At 51.3% G+C, this 20,760-nt stretch overlaps 1 protein-coding gene across 1 annotated transcript in view; it reads left to right on the top strand.

Moving 5' to 3' along the window:
* Positions 1-17,772, top strand: part of LOC138355900 (myb-like protein Q) — a 130,303-nt gene extending 112,531 nt beyond the window's left edge. The window contains exon 3 of the mRNA XM_069311452.1: positions 16,898-17,772. Within this exon, the coding sequence (XP_069167553.1) occupies positions 16,898-17,772 (875 nt within the window). The remainder of the gene's footprint in view (positions 1-16,897) is intronic.
* Positions 17,773-20,760: the final 2,988 nt, after the last annotated feature.

Raw genomic sequence — 20,760 nt, forward strand, 5'->3', positions numbered from 1 at the left:
CGCTAGCGGCCAAAAACCATGCGATTTTCGCAGCTGGCGGGCAAAAATCGCGATTTTCGCCGCTACCGGCCAAAAATTACGCGATTTTCCCCGCTAGCGGCCAAAAACCATTCGATTTTTGCAGCTGGCGGGCAAAAATTTCGATTTTCGCCGCTTCCGGCCAAAAATAGCGCGATTTTCGCCGCTACCGGCCAAAAACCGCGCGATTTTCGCCGCTACCGGCCAAAAACCGCGCGATTTTCGCCGCTACCGGCCAAAAATAGCGCGATTTTCGCCGCTACCGGCCAAAAACCGCGCGATTTTCGCCGCTACCGGCCAAAAACCGCGCGATTTTCGCTGCTACCGGCCAAAAACCATGCGATTTTCGCAGCTGGCGGGCAAAAATCGCGATTTTCGCCTCTACCGGCCTAAAATAGGGCGATTTTCGTCGCTACCGACCAAAAACCGCGCGATTTTCGCCGCTAGCGGCCAAAAACCATGCGATTTTCGCAGCTGGCGGGCAAAAATAGCGATTTTCGCCGCTACCAGCCAAAAACTGCGCGATTATCGCCGCTAGCGGCCAAAAACCATGCAATTTTCGCAGCTGGCGGGCAAAAATCGCGATTTTCGCCGCTACCGGCCAAAAATCGCGCGATTTTCGCCGCTAGCGGCCAAAAACCATGCGATTTTCGCAGCTGGCGGGCAAAAATCGCGATTTTCGCCGCTACCGGCCAAAAATAGCGCGATTTTCGCCGCTACCGGCCAAAAACCGCGCGATTTTCGCCGCTACCGGCCAAAAACCGCGCAATTTTCGCCGCTACCGGCCAAAAACCATGCGATTTTCGCAGCTGGCGGGCAAAAATCACGATTTTCGCCTCTACCGGCCAAAAATAGGGCGATTTTCGTCGCTACCGGCCAAAAACCGCGCGATTTTCGCCGCTAGCGTCCAAAAACCATGCGATTTTCGCAGCTGGTGGGCAAAAATAGCGATTTTCGCCGCTACCGGCCAAAAATAGCGCGATTTTCGCCGCTACCGGCCAAAAACCGCGCGATTTTCGCCGCCAGCGGCCAAAAACCATGCGATTTTCGAAGCTGGCGGGGAAAAATCCCGATTTTCGCCGCTAGCGGCCAAAAATAGCGCGATTTTCGCCGCTACCGTCCAAAAACCGCGCGATTTTCGCCGCTACCAGCCAAAAATAGTGCGATTTTCGCCGCTTCCGGCCAAAACCGCGCGGTTTTCGCCGTTAGCGGCCAAAAACCATGCGATTTTCGCCGCCATTGGCCAAAAACCATGCGATTTTCGCCGCTACCGGCCAAAAATAGCGCGATTTTTGCCGGTATCGGCCAAAAACCGCGCGATTTTCGCTGCCACCAGCCAAAAATAGCGCGATTTTCGCCGCTACCGGCCAAAAACCGCGCGATTTTCGCCGCTAGCGGCCAAAAAGCATTCGATTTTCGCAGCTGGCGTGCAAAAATCGCGATTTTCGCCGCTACCGGCCAAAAATAGGGCGATTTTCGTCGCTACCGGCCAAAAACCGCGCGATTTTTGCCGCTAGCGGCCAAAACCATGCGATTTTCGCAGCTGGCGGGCAAAAATCGCGATTTTCGCCACTACCGGCAAAAAATAGCGCGATTTTCGCCGCTACCGGCCAAAAACTGCGCGATTATCGCCGCTAGCGGCCAAAAACCATGCAATTTTCGCAGCTGGCGGGCAAAAATCGCGATTTTCGCCGCTACCGGCCAAAAATCGCGCGATTTTCGCCGCTAGCGGCCAAAAACCATGCGATTTTCGCAGCTGGCGGGCAAAAATCGCGATTTTCGCCGCTACCGGCCAAAAATAGCGCGATTTTCGCCGCTACCGGCCAAAAACCGCGCGATTTTCGCCGCTACCGGCCAAAAACCGCGCAATTTTCGCCGCTACCGGCCAAAAACCATGCGATTTTCGCAGCTGGCGGGCAAAAATCACGATTTTCGCCTCTACCGGCCAAAAATAGGGCGATTTTCGTCGCTACCGGCCAAAAACCGCGCGATTTTCGCCGCTAGCGTCCAAAAACCATGCGATTTTCGCAGCTGGCGGGCAAAAATAGCGATTTTCGCCGCTACCGGCCAAAAATAGCGCGATTTTCGCCGCTACCGGCCAAAAACCGCGCGATTTTCGCCGCCAGCGGCCAAAAACCATGCGATTTTCGAAGCTCGCGGGGAAAAATCCCAATTTTCGCCGCTAGCGGCCAAAAATAGCGCGATTTTCGCCGCTACCGTCCAAAAACCGCGCGATTTTCGCCGCTACCAGCCAAAAATAGTGCGATTTTCGCCGCTTCCGGCCAAAACCGCGCGATTTTCGCCGTTAGCGGCCAAAAACCATGCGATTTTCGCAGCTGGCGGGCAAAAATCGCGATTTTCGCCGCTACCGGCCAAAAATAGCACGATTTTCGCCGCTACCGGCCAAAAACTGCGCGATTTTTGCCGCTAGCGGCCAAAAACCATGCGATTTTCGCAGCTGGCGGGCAAAAATCGCGATTTTCGCCGCTACCGGCCAAAAATTACGCGATTTTCCCCGCTAGCGGCCAAAAACCATTCGATTTTTGCAGCTGGCGGGCAAAAATTTCGATTTTCGCCGCTTCCGGCCAAAAATAGCGCGATTTTCGCCGCTACCGGCCAAAAACCGCGCGATTTTCGCCGCTACCGGCCAAAAACCGCGCGATTTTCGCCGCTACCGGCCAAAAATAGCGCGATTTTCGCCGCTACCGGCCAAAAACCGCGCGATTTTCGCCGCTACCGGCCAAAAACCGCGCGATTTTCGCTGCTACCGGCCAAAAACCATGCGATTTTCGCAGCTGGCGGGCAAAAATCGCGATTTTCGCCTCTACCGGCCAAAAATAGGGCGATTTTCGTCGCTACCGGCCAAAAACCGCGCGATTTTCGCCGCTAGCGGCCAAAAACCATGCGATTTTCGCAGCTGGCGGGCAAAAATAGCGATTTTCGCCGCTACCAGCCAAAAACTGCGCGATTATCGCCGCTAGCGGCCAAAAACCATGCAATTTTCGCAGCTGGCGGGCAAAAATCGCGATTTTCGCCGCTACCGGCCAAAAATCGCGCGATTTTCGCCGCTAGCGGCCAAAAACCATGCGATTTTCGCAGCTGGCGGGCAAAAATCGCGATTTTCGCCGCTACCGGCCAAAAATAGCGCGATTTTCGCCGCTACCGGCCAAAAACCGCGCGATTTTCGCCGCTACCGGCCAAAAACCGCGCAATTTTCGCCGCTACCGGCCAAAAACCATGCGATTTTCGCAGCTGGCGGGCAAAAATCACGATTTTCGCCTCTACCGGCCAAAAATAGGGCGATTTTCGTCGCTACCGGCCAAAAACCGCGCGATTTTCGCCGCTAGCGTCCAAAAACCATGCGATTTTCGCAGCTGGCGGGCAAAAATAGCGATTTTCGCCGCTACCGGCCAAAAATAGCGCGATTTTCGCCGCTACCGGCCAAAAACCGCGCGATTTTCGCCGCCAGCGGCCAAAAACCATGCGATTTTCGAAGCTGGCGGGGAAAAATCCCGATTTTCGCCGCTAGCGGCCAAAAATAGCGCGATTTTCGCCGCTACCGTCCAAAAACCGCGCGATTTTCGCCGCTACCAGCCAAAAATAGTGCGATTTTCGCCGCTTCCGGCCAAAACCGCGCGATTTTCGCCGTTAGCGGCCAAAAACCATGCGATTTTCGCCGCCAGTGGCCAAAAACCATGCGATTTTCGCCGCTACCGGCCAAAAATAGCGCGATTTTTGCCGCTATCGGCCAAAAACCGCGCGATTTTCGCTGCCACCAGCCAAAAATAGCGCGATTTTCGCCGCTACCGGCCAAAAACCGCGCGATTTTCGCCGCTAGCGGCCAAAAAGCATTCGATTTTCGCAGCTGGCGTGCAAAAATCGCGATTTTCGCCGCTACCGGCCAAAAATAGGGCGATTTTCGTCGCTACCGGCCAAAAACCGCGCGATTTTTGCCGCTAGCGGCCAAAACCATGCGATTTTCGCAGCTGGCGGGCAAAAATCGCGATTTTCGCCACTACCGGCAAAAAATAGCGCGATTTTCGCCGCTACCGGCCAAAAACTGCCCGATTATCGCCGCTAGCGGCCAAAAACCATGCAATTTTCGCAGCTGGCGGGCAAAAATCGCGATTTTCGCCGCTACCGGCCAAAAATCGCGCGATTTTCGCCGCTAGCGGCCAAAAACCATGCGATTTTCGCAGCTGGCGGGCAAAAATCGCGATTTTCGCCGCTACCGGCCAAAAATAGCGCGATTTTCGCCGCTACCGGCCAAAAACCGCGCGATTTTCGCCGCTACCGGCCAAAAACCGCGCAATTTTCGCCGCTACCGGCCAAAAACCATGCGATTTTCGCAGCTGGCGGGCAAAAATCACGATTTTCGCCTCTACCGGCCAAAAATAGGGCGATTTTCGTCGCTACCGGCCAAAAACCGCGCGATTTTCGCCGCTAGCGTCCAAAAACCATGCGATTTTCGCAGCTGGCGGGCAAAAATAGCGATTTTCGCCGCTACCGGCCAAAAATAGCGCGATTTTCGCCGCTACCGGCCAAAAACCGCGCGATTTTCGCCGCCAGCGGCCAAAAACCATGCGATTTTCGAAGCTGGCGGGGAAAAATCCCGATTTTCGCCGCTAGCGGCCAAAAATAGCGCGATTTTCGCCGCTACCGTCCAAAAACCGCGCGATTTTCGCCGCTACCAGCCAAAAATAGTGCGATTTTCGCCGCTTCCGGCCAAAACCGCGCGATTTTCGCCGTTAGCGGCCAAAAACCATGCGATTTTCGCAGCTGGCGGGCAAAAATCGCGATTTTCGCCGCTACCGGCCAAAAATAGCACGATTTTCGCCGCTACCGGCCAAAAACTGCGCGATTTTTGCCGCTAGCGGCCAAAAACCATGCGATTTTCGCAGCTGGCGGGCAAAAATCGCGATTTTCGCCGCTACCGGCCAAAAATTACGCGATTTTCCCCGCTAGCGGCCAAAAACCATTCGATTTTTGCAGCTGGCGGGCAAAAATTTCGATTTTCGCCGCTTCCGGCCAAAAATAGCGCGATTTTCGCCGCTACCGGCCAAAAACCGCGCGATTTTCGCCGCTACCGGCCAAAAACCGCGCGATTTTCGCCGCTACCGGCCAAAAATAGCGCGATTTTCGCCGCTACCGGCCAAAAACCGCGCGATTTTCGCCGCTACCGGCCAAAAACCGCGCGATTTTCGCTGCTACCGGCCAAAAACCATGCGATTTTCGCAGCTGGCGGGCAAAAATCGCGATTTTCGCCTCTACCGGCCAAAAATAGGGCGATTTTCGTCGCTACCGGCCAAAAACCGCGCGATTTTCGCCGCTAGCGGCCAAAAACCATGCGATTTTCGCAGCTGGCGGGCAAAAATCGCGATTTTCGCCTCTACCGGCCAAAAATAGGGCGATTTTCGTCGCTACCGGCCAAAAACCGCGCGATTTTCGCCGCTAGCGGCCAAAAACCATGCGATTTTCGCAGCTGGCGGGCAAAAATCGCGATTTTCGCCGCTACCGGCCAAAAATAGCGCGATTTTCGCCGCTACCGGCCAAAAACCGCGCGATTTTCGCCGCTACCGGCCAAAAACCATGCGATTTTTGCCGCTGGCGGGCAAAAATCGCGATTTTCGCCGTTTCCGGCCAAAAATTACGCGATTTTCCCCGCTAGCGGCCAAAAACCATTCGATTTTTGCAGCTGGCGGGCAAAAATTTCGATTTTCGCCGCTACCGGCCAAAAATAGCGCGATTTTCGCCGCTACCGGCCAAAAACCGTGCGATTTTCACAGCTGGCGGGCATAAATCGCGCGATTTAAGCCGCTACCAGCCAAAAACCGCGCGATTTTCGCCGCTAGCGCCCAAAAACCATGCGATTTTCGCAGCTGGCGGGCAAAAATCGCGATTTTCGCCGCTACCGGCCAAAAATAGGGCCATTTTCGCCGCTACCGGCCAAAAACCGCGCGATTTTAGCCTCTAGCGGATAAAAACCATTCGATTTTCGCATCTGGCGGGCAAACATTTCGATTTTCGCAGCCACCGTCCAAAAATAGCGCGATTTTCGCCGCTACCGGCCAAAAACCGCGCGATTTTCGCCGCTACTGGCCAAAAATAGGGCGATTTTCGCCGCTACTGGCCAAAAACAGCGCGATTTTCGCCGCTAGCGGCCAATAACCATGCGATTTTCGCAGCTGGCGGGCAAAAATCGCTATTTTCGCCGCTACCGGCCAAAAATAGCGCGATTTTCGCCGCTACCGGCCAAAAACCGCGCGATTTTCGCTGCCAGTGGCCAAAAACCATGCGATTTTCGCAACTGGCGGGCAAAAATCGCGATTTTCGCCGCTACCGGCCAAAAATAGCGCGATTTTTGCCGCTATCGGCCAAAAACCGCGCGATTTTCGCTGCCACCAGCCAAAAATAGCGCGATTTTCGCCGCTACCGGCCAAAAACCGCGCGATTTTCGCCGCTAGCGGCCAAAAAGCATTCGATTTTCGCAGCTGGCGTGCAAAAATCGCGATTTTCGCCGCTACCGGCCAAAAATAGGGCGATTTTCGTAGCTACCGGCCAAAAACCGCGCGATTTTCGCCGCTAGCGGCCAAAAACCATGCGATTTTCGCAGCTGGCGGGCAAAAATCGCGATTTTCGCCACTACCGGCCAAAAATAGCGCGATTTTCGCCGCTACCGGCCAAAAACTGCGCGATTATCGCCGCTAGCGGCCAAAAACCATGCAATTTTCGCAGCTGGCGGGCAAAAATCGCGATTTTCGCCGCTACCGGCCCAAAATAGCGCGATTTTCGCCGCTACCGGCCAAAAATAGCGCGATTTTCGCCACTACCGGCCAAAAACCGCGCGATTTTTGCCGCTAGCGGCCGAAAACCATGCGATTTTTGCAGCTGGCGGGCAAAAATCGCAATTTTCGCCGCTACCGGCCAAAAATAGCGCGATTTTCGCCGCTACCGGCCAAAAAAAGCGCGATTTTCGCCGCTAGAGGCCAAAAACCATGCGATTTTCGCAGCTGGCGGGCAAAAATCGCGATTTTCGCCGCTACCGGCCAAAAATAGCGCGATTTTCGCCGCTACCGGCCAAAAATCGCGCGATTTTCGCCGCTAGCGGCCAAAAACCATGCGATTTTCGCAGCTGGCGGACAAAAATCGCGATTTTCGCCGCTACCGGCCAAAAATAGCGTGATTTTCGCCGCTACCGGCCAAAAACCGCGCGATTTTCGCCGCTACCGGCCAAAAACCGCGCGATTTTCGCCGCTACCGGCCAAAAACCATGCGATTTTCGCAGCTGGCGGGCAAAAATCGCGATTTTCGCCTCTACCGGCCAAAAATAGGGCGATTTTCGTCGCTACCGGCCAAAAACCGCGCGATTTTCGCCGCTAGCGTCCAAAAACCATGCGATTTTCGCAGCTGGCGGGCAAAAATAGCGATTTTCGCCGCTACCGGCCAAAAATAGCGCGATTTTCGCCGCTACCGGCCAAAAACCGCGCGGTTTTCGCCGCCAGCGGCCAAAAACCATGCGATTTTCGAAGCTGGCGGGGAAAAATCCCGATTTTCGCCGCTAGCGGCCAAAAATAGCGCGATTTTCGCCGCTACCGTCCAAAAACCGCGCGATTTTCGCCGCTACCAGCCAAAAATAGTGCGATTTTCGCCGCTTCCGGCCAAAACCGCGCGATTTTCGCCGCTAGCGGCCAAAAACCATGCGATTTTCGCAGCTGGCGGGCAAAAATCGCGATTTTCGCCGCTACCGGCCAAAAATAGCGCGATTTTCGCCGCTACCGGCCAAAAACTGCGCGATTTTTGCCGCTAGCGGCCAAAAACCATGCGATTTTCGCAGCTGGCGGGCAAAAATCGCGATTTTCGCCGCTACCGGCCAAAAATTACGCGATTTTCCCCGCTAGCGGCCAAAAACCATTCGATTTTTGCAGCTGGCGGGCAAAAATTTCGATTTTCGCCGCTACCGGCCAAAAATAGCGCGATTTTCGCCGCTACCGGCCAAAAACCGCGCGATTTTCGCCGAAACCGGCCAAAAACCGCGCGATTTTCGCCGCTACCGGCCAAAAATAGCGCAATTTTCGCCGCTACCGGCCAAAAACCGCGCGATTTTCGCCGCTACCGGCCAAAAACCATGCGATTTTCGCAGCTGGCGGGCAAAAATCGCGATTTTCGCCTCTACCGGCCAAAAATAGGGCGATTTTCGTCGCTACCGGCCAAAAACCGCGCGATTTTCGCCGCTAGCGGCCAAAAACCATGCGATTTTCGCAGCTGGCGGGCAAAAATAGCGATTTTCGCCGCTACCGGCCAAAAATAGCGCGATTTTCGCCGCTACCGGCCAAAAACCGCGCGATTTTCGCCGCCAGCGGCCAAAAACCATGCGATTTTCGAAGCTGGCGGGGAAAAATCGCGATTTTTGCCGCTAGCGGCCAAAAATAGCGCGATTTTCGCCGCTACCGGCCAAAAACCGCGCGATTTTCGCCGCTACCAGCCAAAAATAGTGCGATTTTCGCAGCTACCGGCCAAAAACCGCGCGATTTTCGCCGCTAGCGGCCAAAAACCATGCGATTTTCGCAGCTGGCGGGCAAAAATCGCGATTTTCGCCGCTACCGGCCAAAAATAGCGCGATTTTCGCCGCTACCGGCCAAAAACTGCGCGATTTTTGCAGCTAGCGGCCAAAAACCATGCGATTTTCGCAGCTGGCGGGCAAAAATCGCGATTTTCGCCGCTACCGGCCAAAAATAGCGCGATTTTCGCCGCTACCGGCCAAAAACCGCGCGATTTTCGCCGCTACCGGCCAAAAACCATGCGATTTTTGCAGCTGGCGGGCAAAAATCGCGATTTTCATCGATTCCGGCCAAAAATTACGCGATTTTCCCCGCTAGCGGCCAAAAACCATTCGATTTTTGCAGCTGGCGGGCAAAAATTTCGATTTTCGCCGCTACCGGCCAAAAGTAGCGCGATTTTCGCCGCTACCGGCCAAAAACCGTGCGATTTTCACAGCTGGCGGGCATAAATCGCGCGATTTAAGCCGCTACCAGCCAAAAATCGGCCGATTTAAGCCGCTAGCGGCCAAAAACCATGCGATTTTCGCAGCTGGCTGGCAAAAATCGCGATTTTCGCCGCTACCGGCCAAAAGTAGCGCGATTTTCGACGCTAGCGGCCAAAAACCGTGCGATTTTCGCCGCTAGCGGCCAAAAATCGGGCGATTTTTGCCGCTACCGGCCAAAAACAGCGTGATTTTCGCCGCTAGCGGCCAAAAACCGTGCGATTTTCACAGCTGGTGGGCAAAAATAGCGCGATTTTAGCCGCTACTGGCCAAAAACCGCGCGATTTTCGCCGCTAGCGGCCAAAAACCATGCGATTTTCGCAGCTGGCTGCCAAAAACCGTGCGATTTTCGCCGCTAGCGGCCAAAAATCGGGCGATTTTTGCCGCTAACGGCCGAAAACCGCGCTATTTTCGACGCTAGCGGCCAGAAACCATGCGATTTTTGCAGCTGGCGGGCAAAAATCGCGCCAATTTCGCCGCTACCTGCCAAAAATCGAACGATTTTCGCCGCTAGCGGCCAAAAAAGGGGCTATTTTCGCCGCTAGCGGCCAAAAAATAGGGCGATTTTCGCCGCTAGCGGCCAAAAATCGGGCGATTTTAGCCGCTAACGGCCGAAAACCGTGCTATTTTCGACGCTAGCGGCCAGAAACCATGTGATTTTTGTAGCTGGCGGGCAAAAATCGCGCCATTTTCGCCGCTACCGGCCAAAAACCGTGCGATTTTCACAGCTGGCGGGCATAAATCGCGCGATTTAAGCCGCTACCAGCCAAAAATCGGCCGATTTAAGCCGCTAGCGGCCAAAAACCATGCGATTTTCGCAGCTGGCTGGCAAAAATCGCGATTTTCGCCGCTACCGGCCAAAAGTAGCGCGATTTTCGCCGCTAGCGGCCAAAAACCGTGCGATTTTCGCCGCTAGCGGCCAAAAATCGGGCGATTTTTGCCGCTACCGGCCAAAAACAGCGTGATTTTCGCCGCTAGCGGCCAAAAACCGTGCGATTTTCACAGCTGGTGGGCAAAAATAGCGCGATTTTTGCCGCTACTGGCCAAAAACCGCGCGATTTTCGCCGCTAGCGGCCAAAAACCATGCGATTTTCGCAGCTGGCGGACAAAAATAGCGATTTTCGCCGCTACCGGCCAAAAATAGCGCGATTTTCGCCGCTAGCGGCCAAAAACCGTGCGATTTTCGCCGCTAGCGGCCAAAAATCGGGCGATTTTTGCCGCTAACGGCCGAAAACCGCGCTATTTTCGACGCTAGCGGCCAGAAACCATGCGATTTTTGCAGCTGGCGGGCAAAAATCGCGCCAATTTCGCCGCTACCTGCCAAAAATCGAACGATTTTCGCCGCTAGCGGCCAAAAAAGGGGCTATTTTCGCCGCTAGCGGCCAAAAAATAGGGCGATTTTCGCCGCTAGCGGCCAAAAATCGGGCGATTTTAGCCGCTAACGGCCGAAAACCGTGCTATTTTCGACGCTAGCGGCCAGAAACCATGTGATTTTTGTAGCTGGCGGGCAAAAATCGCGCCAATTTCGCCGCTACCTGCCAAAAAACAGTAACCCTAACAGTATGTGTTAGACCCTAACAGGTCCCTAACAGTATGTGTTGAAGGCAGTAAGACCCCTAACTGTATGTGTAGTGGGCAGCAGGGCCCCTAACAGTGTGTGTACAGGGCAGCAGGGCCCCTAACATTGTGTGTACAGTACAGCAGGGCCTCTAACAAGGTGTGTAGAGGACAGTAGGACCTTTAACAAGGTGTGTAAAGGGCAGAAGGATCCCTAACAGGGTGTGTACAGAAGGGTAGGACACCTACCATTGTCAGTAGTGTATAGTATTACCCCCCCTAACAGGGTGTGTAGAGTGGAGTGTGACCCTTAACATTGTGTGTTTGGGCAGCTGGACTCTTAACAATATGGGTAGAGTATAGCAGGACCCCTGACATTGTGTGTAAAGGGTAGCGAGACCCCTAACAGTGTGTGTCTAGGGCAGCAGGACCCCTGACAGTGTATGTAGAGGGCAGCACGACCCCTAACATTGAGTGTAGAGGACAGCAAGACCCCTACCATTGTGTGTAGAGGACAGTAGGTCCCCTATCAGGATGTGTACAGGCCAGCAGGGCCCTTACCAATATGTGTAGAGGGCAGTAGGACCCCTATCAGTATGTTTAGAGGGCAGCAGGATCTCTAACAGTGTGTGTGTGTGTAGAGGACAGTAGGACCACTAACAGTGCGTGTAAAGCACAGTAGGACCCCTAACAGGGTGTGCAGAGGACAGTAGAACCCCAAATAGTATGTGTAGAGGGCATCAGAACTCCTAACATTGTGTGTAGAGGACCGTAGGACCCTTAAAAGTTTGTGTAAAGGACAGCAGAGCCCATAACAGTGTGTGTGTAGAGGTCAGCAGGATCCCTGACACTGTGTAGAGGGAGGCAGGCCCCCTGACAGTGTATGTGGAGGGCAGCACGACCCCTAACAGTGACTGTAGAGGGGCAGCAGTTCCCTTAACATTGTGTGTAGCGGGCAGCAGGACCTCTAACATTGTGTGTAGAGGACAGTAGGATCCCTAACAGTGTGTGTAGAGAACAGTTGGACCACTAACAGTGTGTGTAGAGGACAGTAGGACCCCTAACAGCGTGTGTAGAGGGCAGAAAGGCCCCTGTCAGTGTGTGAAGATGGCAGCAGGACCTCTAACAGTGTGGGAGAGGGCAGCAGGACCCGTGACAGTGTGCGTAGAGGTCAGTAGGATCCCTAACAATATGTGTAGAGGGCAGCAGGACCTTAACAGCGTGTGTAGAGGGCAACAAGGGCCTCTAAGAGTGTGTAGAGGGCAGCAGGACCCTTAACAGTGTGTGAAGAGGGCAACGGAGGCTCCCTAACAGTGTGTAGAGGGCAGCAGGGCCCCTAACATAGTGTGTAGAGGACAGTAGGACCCTTAACAGTCTGTGTAGAGGACAGCAGGACCCCTAACTGAGTGTGTAGAGGACAGTTGGACGCCTAAGCATGGTGTGTAGAGGACAGTAGGTCCCTTACCAGTGTGTGTTGAGGACAATAGGACCCCTAACAGTGTGTGTAGAGGAAAGTAGGACCACTAACAGTGTGTGTAGAGGTCAGTACGACCCCTAACAAGGTGTATTGAGGACAGTAGGACCCCTAACAGTGTGTGCAGATATCAGTAGGATCCATAACAGGGTAAGTACAGGGCAGCAGGGCCCCTAGCAGTTTGTGTAGATGGCAGTAAGACCCCTAGCAGTATGTGTAGAGGGCAGCAGGACCCCCTAACAGTGTGAGTGTAGAGGGCAGCAGGACCCCCTGACAGTGAGTGTAGAGGCCAGCAGGACGCCTGACTCTGTATATAGAGGGCAGCAGGACCCTTAACAGTGTGTGTAGAGGACAGTAGGACCCCTAACAGTGTGTAGAGGACAGCAGGACCCCTAATATTGTGTGTAGAGGACAGTAGGACCCCTATCAGGATGTGTAGAGGACAGTAGGACCCCTAACAGGGTGTGCAGAGGACAGTAGAATCCCTAATATTATGTGTAGAGGGCATCAGGACTCCTAACATTGTGTGTAGGGGCAGTAGGTCCCCTAACAGGGTGTGTCGAGGACCGTAGGACCCTTAACAGTGTGTGTAGAGGAGAGTAAGACCTTTAACAGGGTGTGTAGAGGAGACTAGGACCCCCTAACACTGTGTGTAGATGGAAGCAGGTCCCCTAAAACTGCGTGTAGATGGCAGCAGGACCCTTAACACTGTGTGTAGAGGTCAGCAGGATCTCTAACAGTGTGTACAGATGGCACCAGGACCCCTAACATTGTCTGTAGAGGTCAGCAAAACCCCTAACACTGTGTGTGTATAGGGAAACAGGACCCCTGACACTGTGTGTAGAGGGCAGCAGTTCCCATAACATTGTGTGTAGAGGGCAGCAGGACCCCTAACATTGTGTGTAGAGGACAGTAGGACCCCTAACATTGTGTGTAGAGGGCAACAGGACCCCTGGCAGTGTGTGTGTAGGGCAACAAGGGCCTCTAACAGTGTGTGTAGAGGGCAAGAGTGGCCCCTAACAGTGTGTGTAGAGGACAGTAGGACCCCTAACTGTGTGTGTAGAGGACAGTTGGACGTCTAACAAGGTGTGTAGAGGACAGTAGGACCCCTAACTGTGTGTGTAGAGGGCAGTAGGACCTCTAAGAGGGTGTGTAGAGGGCAGCAGGACTCCTAACAGTGTGAGTAGATGGCAGCAGGACCCCTAACAGTGTGTGTAGAGGTCAGCAGGACCCCTAACAGTGTGTGCAGAGGGCAGCATGACACCTAATAGTGTGAGTAGATGGCAGCAGGAGCCCTAACATTGTGTGAAGAGGGCAGCAGGACTCTTAACAGTGTGTGTAAAGGGTAGCAGGACCCCCTAACATTATATGTAGAAGGCAGCAGGGCCCCTAACATTGTATGTTGAGGGCAGCAGGGCCCCTAACATTGTGTGTAGAGGGCAGCAGGGCCCCTAATATTGTGTGTAGAGGGCAGCAGGGCCCCTAACATTGTATGTAGAGGGCAGCAGGGTCCCTAATATTGTGTGTAGAGGGCAGCAGGGCCCCTAACATTGTGTGTAGAGGGCAGCAGGGCCCCTAATATTGTGTGTAGAGGGCAGCAGGGCCCCTAACATTGTATGTAGAGGGCAGCAGGGGCCCCTAATATTGTGTGTAGAGGACAACATCTGGCTGAGCTGAAACATCTGGCTTATCTGAAACATCTGGCTTAACAAAGTCACCCAGAACTTGGAACTGCTTTCCATACATCCTGATGCGAACGCCATATATCTGTCTAAATACCTACTCTATACTTTCTCTACCAAAAAAAAACAATAATATTACAGGAGTTTACATTTTTTGTCAACAAACTGCTTCTATATATCTTACTAATTAGAAATAATGACCACAGGGCGCACTACTTAGGTGGGCGGAGGAATGAACACTAATATCTTCAGGTCTGTCAACTCTCGGCTCATTTTATAAATCTTTCCACACACAAATAATCATCACGAATAATCATATACATTTTATACATTCGCAAAAAATAGATATAAATAAATAAATATCCCCCAGGGGATGGCGGGAAATTTGAATATTTGAATCAAGGAATGCACGTTGAGAAAATGGCGCAGAGAGAGAAGAGGAATCGAACCAACATCCTAGAGGTCGCCCCATTATACCTGGTTATTGACGACCATTATACTAATGGACCAGTGGTGGAGAGGTGAAAGCAAGTCGACTCTCCATTGATCGAATCCTTCGCATTAACCGACATTTACTCTCCGAATGGTTCCTCTTATATGGCTTGTTTTATGGTTTCTGGTTTCACGTTAGGCCTCAATGTTGACTGTTTACCCTACTGTGGGAGGACGTGGGAGAGGACCTAACACTGTGGGAGGTCGTGGGAGAGGACCTAACACTGTGGGAGGTCGTGGGAGAGGACCTAACACTGTGGGAGGTCGTGGGAGAGGACCTAACACTGTGGGAGGTCGTGGGAGAGGACCTAACACTGTGGGAGGTCGTGGGAGAGGACCTAACACTGTGGGAGGTCGTGGGAGAGGACCTAACACTGTGGGAGAGGACCTAACACTGTGGGAGGTCGTGGGAGAGGACCTAACACTGTGGGAGGTCGTGGGAGAGGACCTAACACTGTGGGAGGTCGTGGGAGAGGACCTAACACTGTGAAGGTCGTGGGAGAGGACCTAACACAGTGGGAGGTCGTGGGAGAGGACCTAACACAGTGGGAGGTCGTGGGAGAGGACCTAACACTGTGGGAGGTCGTGGGAGAGGACCTAACACTGTGGGAGGACGTGGGAGAGGACCTAACACTGTGGGAGGTCGTGGGAGAGGACCTAACACTGTGGGAGGTCGTGGGAGAGGACCTAACACTGTGGGAGGTCGTGGGAGAGGACCTAACACTGTGGGAGAGGACCTAACACTGTGGGAGAGGACCTAACACTGTGGGAGAGGACCTAACACTGTGGGAGAGGACCTAACACTGTGGGAGGTCGTGGGAGAGGACCTAACACTGTGGGAGGTCGTGGGAGAGGACCTAACACTGTGGGAGGTCGTGAGAGAGGACCTAACACTGTGGGAGAGGACCTAACACTGTGGGAGGTCGTGGGAGAGGACCTAACACTGTGGGAGAGGACCTAACACTGTGGGAGGTCGTGGGAGAGGACCTAACACTGTGGGAGGTCGTGGGAGAGGACCTAACACTGTGGGAGGTCGTGGGAGAGGACCTAACACTGTGGGAGGTTGTGGGAGAGGACCTATCACTGTGGGAGGTCGTGGGAGAGGACCTAACACTGTGGGAGGACGTGGGAGAGGACCTAACACTGTGGGAGGTCGTGGGAGAGGACCTAACACTGTGGGAGGTCGTGGGAGAGGACCTAACACTGTGGGAGGTCGTGGGAGAGGACCTAACACTGTGGGAGGTCGTGGGAGAGGACCTAACACTGTGGGAGGTCGTGGGAGAGGACCTAACACTGTGGGAGGTCGTGGGAGAGGACCTAACACTGTGGGAGAGGACCTAACACTGTGGGAGGTCGTGGGAGAGGACCTAACACTGTGGGAGGTCGTGGGAGAGGACCTAACACTGTGGGAGGTCGTGGGAGAGGACCTAACACTGTGAAGGTCGTGGGAGAGGACCTAACACAGTGGGAGGTCGTGGGAGAGGACCTAACACAGTGGGAGGTCGTGGGAGAGGACCTAACACTGTGGGAGGTCGTGGGAGAGGACCTAACACTGTGGGAGGACGTGGGAGAGGACGTAACACTGTGGGAGGTCGTGGGAGAGGACCTAACACTGTGGGAGGTCGTGGGAGAGGACCTAACACTGTGGGAGGTCGTGGGAGAGGACCTAACACTGTGGGAGAGGACCTAACACTGTGGGAGAGGACCTAACACTGTGGGAGAGGACCTAACACTGTGGGAGAGGACCTAACACTGTGGGAGAGGACCTAACACTGTGGGAGGTCGTGGGAGAGGACCTAACACTGTGGGAGGTCGTGGGAGAGGACCTAACACTGTGGGAGGTCGTGAGAGAGGACCTAACACTGTGGGAGAGGACCTAACACTGTGGGAGGTCGTGGGAGAGGACCTAACACTGTGGGAGAGGACCTAACACTGTGGGAGGTCGTGGGAGAGGACCTAACACTGTGGGAGGTCGTGGGAGAGGACCTAACACTGTGGGAGGTCGTGGGAGAGGACCTAACACTGTGGGAGGTTGTGGGAGAGGACCTATCACTGTGGGAGGTCGTGGGAGAGGACCTAACACTGTGGGAGGTCGTGGGAGAGGACCTAACACTGTGGGAGAGGACCTAACACTGTGGGAGGTCGTGGGAGAGGACCTAACACTGTGGGAGAGGACCTAACACTGTGGGAGGTCGTGGGAGAGGACCTAACACTGTGGGAGAGGACCTAACACTGTGGGAGAGGACCTAACACTGTGGGAGGTCGTGGGAGAGGACCTAACACTGTGGGAGAGGACCTAACACTGTGGGAGGTCGTGGGAGAGGACCTAACACTGTGGGAGAGGACCTAACACTGTGGGAGGTCGTGGGAGAGGACCTAACACTGTGGGAGAGGACCTAACACTGTGGGAGGTCGTGGGAGAGGACCTAACACTGTGGGAGAGGACCTAACACTGTGGGAGGTCGTGGGAGAGGACCTAACACTGTGGGAGGTCGTGGGAGAGGACCTAACACTGTGGGAGGTCGTGGGAGTATAACCACAGGACCTAACCTAACCCGTCCCAGCGTTCCTTGGCCCAATATACGCGCCTAATATACCATATACACCTAATATATCTTAATAGGTGTATTACAGTATACTTCAAAGTACGAGTCCTACGAATGTTTAAGTCTGATTACCAGCAACAATCAGTACATTACAACCAACAACAATCAGTACATTACAACCAGCAACAATCAGTACATTACAACCAGCAACAATCAGTACATTACAACCAGCAACAATCAGCACATTACAACCAGCAACAATCAGCACATTACAACCAGCAACAATCAGTACATTACAACCAGCAACAATCAGCACATTACAACCAGCAACAATCAGCACATTACAACCAGCAACAATCAGCACATTACAACCAGCAACAATCAGCACATTACAACCAGCAACAATCAGCACATTACAACCAGCAACAATCAGTACATTACAACCAGCAACAATCAGCACATTACAACCAGCAACAATCAGCACATTACAACCAGCAACAATCAGTACATTACAACCAGCAACAATCAGCACATTACAACCAGCAACAATCAGCACATTACAACCAGCAACAATCAGTACATTACAACCAGCAACAATCAGTACCTTACAACAATCAGCACATTAAAACCTGCAACAATCAGTACATTACAACAATCAACACATTACAACAATCAGTACATTACAACAATCAACACATTACAACAATCAGTACATTACAACCAACAACAATCAGTACATTACAACAATCAACACATTACAACAATCAGTACATTACAACCAACAACAATCAGTACATTACAACAATCAACACATTACAACAATCAGTACATTACAACCAACAACAATCAGTACATTACAACAATCAGCACATTACAACCAGCAACAATCAGCACATTACAACAATCAACAATCAGTACATTACTACAAAAAAAGTACAAACCATTTATGTACACTTGCGTTAACAACTGTTGTAACTCCTTAAATTTTAAGAGGTCAGGTTGTGGGCACTACCTCCCCCACCCCCCTGAACCCTCTTTGAGGGTTCAGGTTGAGCTCTGGCTCTTTGGTCCCGCCTCTCGGTTATCAATAAACTGTGGAGTACAGGTTCCTGAGCCTATTGAGCTCAGTCATAGCTACACTTGAAACTGTGTATGGAGTCCGTCTCCACTACATCACTGCCTAATGTATTTTGTGTTTCCCATTTTGTATTTTTCTTTTATATTTCCCTTTTGTATTTCCCTTGTGTTGCTCAGCCTTTACTACATTGTAAACCATTACCCCAAAATGGGTGGCAGGGAGATTGTTTACACTTAATAAAGAGGGGCTAGATTCCCGAAGCAGTTACGCAAGCACTTACGAACGTGTACATCTTTCCGCAATCTTTAGCGGCTTTGTTTACAATTATTAAACAGTTAATGAGCTCCGAAGCACCAGGAGGCTGTTTATAACAATAACAACAGTTGATTGGGAAGTTTTCATACTTGTAAACTGTTTAAGAAATGTAACCAAAGCCGTCAAAGATTGAGAAAAGATGGTACACGTTCGTAAGTACTTGCGTAACTGTTCAACCCATTCTCGCACTTTCTTACAGTCAATATTGACTTATTAAATACGTGCATATGTGACATACTAAACATACTAGTTTACCTTGAAAAGCTTCATAGAAAACACCGACCTTACCTAACCTTCTTAGTATGTTAAGATAAGCATCTTATTGCTTCGTAATTACAATTATTACTTAACCTATACCTATAATAGGTTAAGTAATAATTGTAATTACGAAGCAATAAGATGCTTATCTTAACGTACTAAGAAGGTTAGGTAAGGTCGGTGTTTTCTATGAAGCTTTTCAAGGTAAACTAAAATAGTCACAATAAATTAGTATGTCACATATGCACGTATTTAATAAGTCAATATTGACTATACGAAAGTGCGAGAACGGGTTGAACTGCTTCGTGAATCTGGCCCGAGGTTACCAACGAGGCACCGCGAGGTTGTTTGCAGCAATAACTACCTTGGGGTTGTTAATTAAGTGCTCGTAAACGGCTTCATAAATGTAAACACAGCCGCCACGATTCAGGAAAGATGTACGGGTTTCGCCAGTGGTTGTGTAAATGATTTATGAAGCCTGGTCACTGGTGTCTGAGGGAACTGAATCAAGATGAAGGGGGGGGGGTTGAGTTTACCCTCAAAGTTTGAGTTTACCTTGACAAAGACAACTATTTACATTTCCAACTATTTACAACTTACACAGTTTACCTAGTATAATGTTACATTATAAAAGCTACATTAACCTTGCTCGGAAATACAATGATCAACCCAAAGGCGGAAGCATACCTGACACTACACATATGACAGCATTGACACTACACATATGACACTACACATATGACAGCATTGATAATTTACACGCAACTTAAAGGAATAACTAAGATATCATACATAGTAAAATAACATATACAAACATCTTTGCACATTTACCATGCTAGGATCACCTTACAGGTACCTGAACACACCCCAGATATCCTTATAGCACCTTTTACTGATATCATGGCCTCTGGGTAAGAGGATATGGTCCGGCCTCCACACACGTAGCCGCGTCCTTATTGTTCCTAAGTCCTAATGTACAACTTGTAGCTCTCAGCACTATTATTCAGAGCCCGAATGTGGAAGCTGCGTGCTTTAGCAGCAGCAATGTACATTACCAGACCAGTTCACCTGAGACATTAATAGTCACCTTCTGCTCTCAGCCACAATGAAACAGTTACTGACTGGAGGGGATCCCTCCTAGGTTGTCGCTAACCAGTCTGAATAAGGGCCTCCGGTCTTCCCCTCTCCTTTTGTATTTCCCCTACCCCCCTATCATTCTCTCCTTACCTGTCCCCTCGTCTACACCCTCTCACTCCACTCTCTCTTTCTGTCTCTAGGTCTCAGAAAATGTGTTATAACCCGAATTATCGACGGGAGTGAGCTCAAAATTCTGCGGGAATCACATGCCCGATTTTAATTCAGGGCATGAAGATTGCAAGGGGGGATCGCTAAATATATATACACACATTTCTTAAATCATTGGAGCCGACCCTGACTGGCCTATGAAACTCTCCTACCCACCAAGATTTATCTTGCAAAGTTTGCTGTGACTCTTCCCAAGCGTCTGGAGGCTAAAATATCTGCTTGATATACAAGTAGACAAACCAGGACGTCAGATCACAAAACACATGGCATCACAGTGTATACATAACCCCAGGCAACATGGGCTCAGGACAGAGCACTCCTGCCTCTCACAGTTGCTAGAGCACTATGACAAGCCCTTTGGTATCACGGGAGAAAAGCTCCCCCAAAATATATATATATATATATATTTCGCAAAAGCTTTCGACAAATGCGACCACGGTGTTATTGCCCACAAAAGGAATAACTGACGAAGTTGGGAGATGGACTTTTAATTTCCTACCGAACAGGATCCAGAGTGTTATAATCAACACAGTTAAGTCTGGATCATCAACCGGGAACAGCTTAGTCTTCCAAAGTTCTGTCCTTATCCCGGTACTTCGTCACATCTTCATCATATCAGACGTAAAGACAAGGATACAAAGTATAGTACTGTATCATCCTCTGCAGATGATACTAGATAATATATATATATATATATATATACTGTACCTCCTGGTACAGTATATATATATATATATATATATATATATATATATATATATATATATATATATATATATATATATATATATATATATATATATATATATATGTCGTACCTAGTAGCCAGAACGCACTTCTCAGCCTACTATGCAAGGCCCGATTTGCCTAATAAGAAAAGTTTTCATGAATTAATGTTTTTTCGACTACCTAACCTACCTAACCTAACCTAACCTACCTTTTTCGGCTACCTAACCCAACCTAACCTATAAAGATAGGTTAGGTTAGGTTAGGTA

Source organism: Procambarus clarkii, chromosome 69 (genome assembly GCF_040958095.1).
Source record: "Procambarus clarkii isolate CNS0578487 chromosome 69, FALCON_Pclarkii_2.0, whole genome shotgun sequence".
NCBI classification, from domain to species: Eukaryota; Metazoa; Arthropoda; class Malacostraca; order Decapoda; family Cambaridae; genus Procambarus; species Procambarus clarkii.